At 38.6% G+C, this 6,603-nt stretch overlaps 1 protein-coding gene across 1 annotated transcript in view; it reads right to left on the reverse strand.

Annotated features, from left to right (window-relative positions):
• LOC138853631 (uncharacterized) overlaps window positions 1-6,207 on the reverse strand; it is a 29,717-nt gene extending 23,510 nt beyond the window's left edge. The window contains exons 1-3 of the mRNA XM_070091544.1: window positions 6,134-6,207; window positions 5,389-5,654; window positions 1,586-1,734 (exon numbers count right to left, since the gene is read on the reverse strand). Of these exons, the coding sequence (XP_069947645.1) occupies window positions 1,586-1,734; window positions 5,389-5,654 (415 nt within the window). The 5' untranslated portion in view covers window positions 6,134-6,207. The remainder of the gene's footprint in view (window positions 1-1,585; window positions 1,735-5,388; window positions 5,655-6,133) is intronic.
• Window positions 6,208-6,603: the final 396 nt, after the last annotated feature.

Genomic DNA, 6,603 nt, shown 5'->3' on the forward strand with positions numbered 1-6,603 from the left:
GTGTGTGTATTTATCTAGTCGCAGCAGAATTACCTGCGTGGTGTCCAAACTTTAAACTGCAGATGTTGTCCCACTTATCACTTACTCCTGGGTGCTACTACACTATTATGTCAATTTATATATAAATGAATTTCTTTTTAGTACTCTTTCTATGCCACTTTTTTATCACTTTACAACTGGTGACTCTTGATACGAGGAATTGGAGTCACTCTTGCCCGCCTCGGACCACAGCTTATCACCTCTCATTTCCCAGGCGCTGCATGACCCCTACATGTTTAGCGCTTCTCATGAATATAATAATAGTAAACGTCTTGCTGATAGTCCTAATAAATATTTTATTTTACATTTTTCACATTTTTTTCATTATATTTTGTACGTATATGTGAGTGTAGTATATTATGCTTATGTTACATATCTGTCTGTTTCACTCTAATACTGGTAGTATTGCATGTATTAGTGCACGGAGGATCGAGCCTCCTTCAGTCCTTACGCTGTATGATCCACACGGGTTTAGCGCTTAACATAAAAAATCCATCACAGACACCTCATTATTATTATATTTTGGGGAAGGGCTAAACCTATAGGGGACATACAGCACCTGGGGGACTTGGAGACATTCTGGTTCGACTCAAGGAAGGGAGAAAGACACTTCCTTGCATCAAGAGCCCTTCACCGGGGTCAAGGAACCTTCCCTGAAGGGACAAACACCTCATCATGACTGGGCTTTATACCCCCTTGATTCATGTCATATCAGATAACCATTAACATTACTTCACTGCAAACAATAAATTCCCCTTAGGCCGCATCAAACCCATTTTAACCTTCTAAGTTCCAGCATTCTTTGCAAACGTACAAACCAATAAACAATTTTATTTCCGAAACGTCCATAATTATTAAAAAAAATTAAGGTGAAGTTTATTACATATACTTTTTCGAAAAAAAAAACTGGTTATGTGAAACATCTCGGGCAGACTAGCACTAATATTTCAATACACTTATATTTGTACAATTATATAGCTAGGGTGAAATTATCTGAACAATAAATTTAATATAATCTAGTTGTCTGTATATAAAGTAATTAAATATTTCGATAATATTAAATAACAAACCTTTCTTTGTCTCTACACGTCATCACATCATGTCATTACATCCTGTTATAACATCACTCTGAGAGGACAAAGTAAAGTGATACCCATAATATCGACTTAAGAAATTAAGTACAAATACGTAGAACATATTTACTGTATCCAGTAAAGAGGTCCTAAATGTAAGCAATAGTGCCCTTTTACCCGCTTCATTCTACGTAAACATGTGATTTTTACATCGGTTCAAGACCGTTGCTCAAGCCACTGGAGTACTAAAGTGTAAGTGTAATTTGGGGACCAAATATGTGACTGTAATAATGACGAATAAGACACATGGGTATCTATTTCAGAAACGTTTTGCCTACACGGGAGGCATCTTCAGTCGTATTTTAGTCACCTGAAGTCGACTGAAGAAGCCTACTGTGTAGACGACCCGTTTCGGATACCAAAGTACTGTATATCTGTCTACTTCATTTACTTCCCCAGGAGGCTATACTCACCGTTCTTGGTGGGCGTGGGAGGGCAGTCGGAGTGGAGGCGGTGTAGGGCGCGTGCGGCTATCAACTTCTCCTGTGGGGTCATGTAGGCGTGGGTAGGGCGTTCACACAGCTCCAGGTTGTCCTTCGTCAGGGACTCAGCCGAAGCCACTCTGTTGTAGGGAGGTGTCGTATCTGAGGTCCACCCACTGCTAGATATAGCCTACCCACTGCTAGATGTAGCCTACCCACTGCTAGATGTAGTCTACCCACTGCTGGATGTAGCCTACCCACTGCTAGATGTAGCAGTGGGTAGGCATTAATTTATTTGGGTCAAGGCTGTGTGTGCTTTCCGCAGGCAGTGTGTGTTACCTGTCACCAACTCCTACTATCTTTCTCTTTCTCTCTCTCTCTCCCCCTACACACACACACACACACACACACACACACACACACACACATACACAGTTCTGAGGATCAATTGATGGCCAGCGGTAAACACTGACATTTCCCAGAAAGAAGAGATCACAAGATTATCTGACTGAGGAGAAATAGACGAAGTCAGAATATTTCGGTGTTCAATAACCCAAAGACACCTTCAGCAATACCATCTGACAACAACCCACACTGAGCCAAAGAGCATCACACTGTAGTGACTCGAAATAAGGAAGGTGGGTAACTTTTTTTTTTATACTGTTTGACGGTAATCACAGATACCATCTTTGAGAGCGAAAGAAATGTTAAATTAATAGAGAAAGGGTCAGATGAAACAGGTATTAATTAATGTTCAATGGAGAACTTGGAAAGGCTTCCCTGGATGTTGCACAAGTCAGTCATGAATAATAAACTGGTCATGGAGGAATTAAGGTCAAGAGTGGAGGCACTATTCATGCCATAGGGGCGCACTCTCCCAGTGAGAGCCAAATCATCCCTCGACCCTGAGACACTTTTCACCCACGTATGCAGTGATCTGGCACACACCTCTGTTGTAACTATCATGCAACAACTATTGGAAAAAATGGAAAAGAAACAGAGAAATAAACTATTATGTGACGAGTAAAAATTATATTACCGTGGCAGAAATAAGGCAAAACTGAAATATAAACTGGATAATATTTTGGTCTTTCCTGGAACATCATCAAGTGGCAAGTGTGTCCACATATGTAGAGAGATGTATTATAAACACACTATCTGGAAAAATTAATTAAAAAACAAGGGAATATTTTGATCTGCATCAGAGACCTTCAGATACCGAAATATTCAGTTGGACTTTTTAATTCTTTTCCAGACAGTGGAGTCTATATTACAGTGAGTAGATAGATGTGTATTAGGGATACACCTTGAGCAATAATGTAGTTATATACATTAGGAGAAATGACGACTGTTAGAGGTGGCTCCGTCAATCCAGTGAACCCCATTATTAAACTGGCCCTTTAAGGAGCGTGCCTTAGTGTTAGTGAAATACTCTTGATCCAAAGAATTAGAGTTGCCTCGACTGGTGTGGGTCGCATCCCGGGACAAAATTGACCTAATTTTCCCGAAATGTTCTGCATAACAAGGGGCTTTCTATATAGTAGTATTTCATTGATGTCAGCTAGGCCTGTATACCTTGTACATGTACTTGTAGATATTATTATTATATTATTAAACCTAATTACCTCCTATTCTCTAGGTACCGTATGATTCTATTCAGTTTAGCACTTCATCGTAAATATATATATAATAGTGGGTTGATATCATGGGCCTGTCACCAGGAATATACTCCACTGGGATTTGATTTTAAACATTTTCTCACTGAGGTACGCCTGAACTCATATATAATGTTCTATGGCACTCCAGTGACATTGTCCATTAAACCATACCCCCGGCCGGGATTGAACCCGCGGTCATAGAGTCTCAAAACTCCAGCCCGTCGCGTTAGCCACTAGACCAGCTAGCCACAATCATTGTCCATTAATTACGTTTTGGTCACGAAGGTACATAGACACCAACGTCAATTGTGTGGATATATCAGCTGAATTTTTAATATTCAAAATTAGTACTCAGCCTTAAAATTTGGTTCACTCTATAAGTGTTTATGCAGTCATATTTTGGCTAATTTTTTAGTATATGATATAACCAGGTAAACAAATGTTGCCTAAATTTATTTATTTTTTTGGTCATCTAGTGGCACACTCAGGTCTAGTGATATTTAGACTCTATGAATACTGAGCAGAATATTAAGAATATTAAGAATGTTAAGTTTTTTTTCAGTTTTAACGCTGAGTACAAACAATTGCAACTTGCACAGGTAAGATGTAGAAAGTTTCTGGAGAATTACTGGATCCTTTTAGTTATTTATGGGTTTTTATACTTAATTTCCTCGGTCACATTCGTATATACTTTAATTTTAGAACTGTACGATCGCTGCGTGTCCACTAATTCTTCTTGATCCGTGACATTAAATTGTAAGTGGTATTTGTTTCAACTGATGAATTTTCCAGACAATAATTGCTGTCAGTGGATATATGTGAAAAAAAACAAAAAAAAACATGAGCACTATTTTTCAATATTTCAACGTGCTCGCTGAGCAGCGATACGATCACTATTTTGTGTCCCACCAGAATTTTAAAATTACCATATTTCACAATCACTTTCCAGTTTCTCTCAAAACAATCATTCTTCCACTTGGTTCAAAATTCCAGTTTAGAATCTGTCTCTCTTCCTCCTCTTTTCTTCTCACATTTCCGGATGTTTGAACATTCAAAATTATTCACTTTTCACTTGAAAGTATTTATTCTAAACAACAATTCTCTTGAATCTGAATCTTTATACCTCCCTTTTTTTGACTGGTCCAGTGTCTAACGCGACGGTCTGGAGTTTTGAGACTCTGACCGCGGGTTCAAACCCCACCCGTGGTATGGTTTACCTCCCTCTTTTCATTCTACCTTTTTTTCAGCATAAACAATATTATCTCTCTACCTTTCTACATGTGAATTTAACTCTCCCATGCAAACTCTCCCTTGCACCTTTTAAACTCCTCTAATTTCAAAGTGGTCATTCATAAAAGTAACAATTAAAATTTAACCTCTTTTCTACATCCATGTACGCTAAAACAACACAGTTTCGGTAATCACTTTCATTTTTAATGGTTAATTCCTGCATTTAGGGGAATGATAATCGGCCCTTTATTCCTGCCAGGTTAGTCACCCTCTGTGACCCACATAGCTACAAAGGATTTTAATCCGCTTCCCCGAGACAGTTATAAAGATTAAGTAGAAATAAAGACAAAAATGGATAGTAAGTGGATTGTAAGTAAAGATTATAAGTATGTATACAGCAGCTATTATTAGTAGTTATACAGCAGTTATAATCTCTGCCAACTTTATTCTCATGATTAATATTCTCTCAGTAGTTTATATACCCTACGTTCCTAAGGTAGTGTGGGACACGGGGGGTTTTATTTGTAAGGAAAAAAATAATCATGACACAGTCCCGAACAAGCTTTATTTCAGGAAATATTTCGCTCAGGATTGAGTTTTATCAGGACTTGATTTAATGCTCAGTCGTGTACTAAACATGGATTAAAATAAAAGAATGACCTACATTGCTTGTCTTTATACCCACTTGTCTGCGTGTTGTCCCAGCCACCCAAAATTCTCCAGATTCGGATTGGTAACATTGGAAAATCCAAGAAAGTCAAGCAGTTTGGCTTTTTTACATTGGGAGTCCATAGTTATATGTATTAAGATTCGAATCTCTGAGCTCTCTGCTGGCTTACTGCTCAACCTTGTAAAAAAAAAACTGACATAATATCTTATGATTTATTTTTCTAAAGTAGTGCTCACCGTGATATTTTCCTGTGTGTGACTACGGGAGAGGAGGAAGAGGCTAGGAGGGGATGGTGGGGACGAGCATAGAAGCAGCAGCAACATATCCTCTTCAGGAACGCCATGACTCCCCAGCCTTGATCATCCTTGTCTAACCTCGAGGAAGACGTTGATATTCCTCCTGCTTTCCGCCGCCGTCGCTCCTTCTTGAGGTCATCCGAGCCGAAGACGTCGTAGCCCTTATTCTTCATCTTAACGATGATTTCAGATATCTTTCCCTTCATCTGCAGGAGAGGAATGGCAGCAAGTTATGACGGAGGGACTGGGTGGATGTAGTTTGGCTGATGAACAATATACACTATCAGCTGTACTCTCATGTTTGTTTTTCGTGTTATTTACAACTTTTAAGAAACGTCATTGTTTATTATGCGTATGTTTTAGCCACACTATGATTTACTGATGCTGTTACACATAATTATCTCTTCACACGAGCAACGTAGTCAGAAGTACTATAATCCGAGGCTTCCATATAGCCCATGATAAGCGTCTGTAATGTGTCATTCTCAATGTTTTGATATGTCACTGTAGTTTGCATTTTCTCTTCATTATATGACAGGAAATTTCAGTAAAATTATATACATACACGATGTCTCCAAAGTTTGACATGGGCAAAAGACCTGAAAAATACTGAATACAGACTTGCAGTTAATTAATTTATTCTAATTATATTCGCTACCACTTGTAATTAATTCTACATTATAACCTTTCTTAAGATCTTTTGTTCTATTTAGCTATCGTGGGTGTGGGAGGACGGTGATGCACTACACCTCTCTAGCGTTGTGTCGCACAACTGACACCTTTGGAAGCACTGTTATGGGACGTACACCAGACCTGTCTCCTACACATACACTGATCATTTATATATAGGTTATAAATTTTCTTACTAATACGGTCGTATAATATCTGGAGATCTCGATTAACACGAAGACATATACTGTAATATGTATTCTTATCACTTAACTGGAAACTGTATATAGTATTATGCTGATAAAGATGAGAGGAAGTCGGTGTCAGATCTACAGCTTGGGACACAGGGACACATGTGCGGGCAGTCAGCAAGATAACAGGTGTACACTCAGCTTTCTAAAGGAACATTCTCAGTTTTGTATTGAATATTCATAAGTTTTATGACACTGAGATCAATATATTTCGACCATAACACCTTGAGCACAT

The sequence above is a fragment of the Cherax quadricarinatus genome, chromosome 36 (genome assembly GCF_038502225.1).
Source record: "Cherax quadricarinatus isolate ZL_2023a chromosome 36, ASM3850222v1, whole genome shotgun sequence".
NCBI lineage: Eukaryota > Metazoa > Arthropoda > Malacostraca > Decapoda > Parastacidae > Cherax > Cherax quadricarinatus.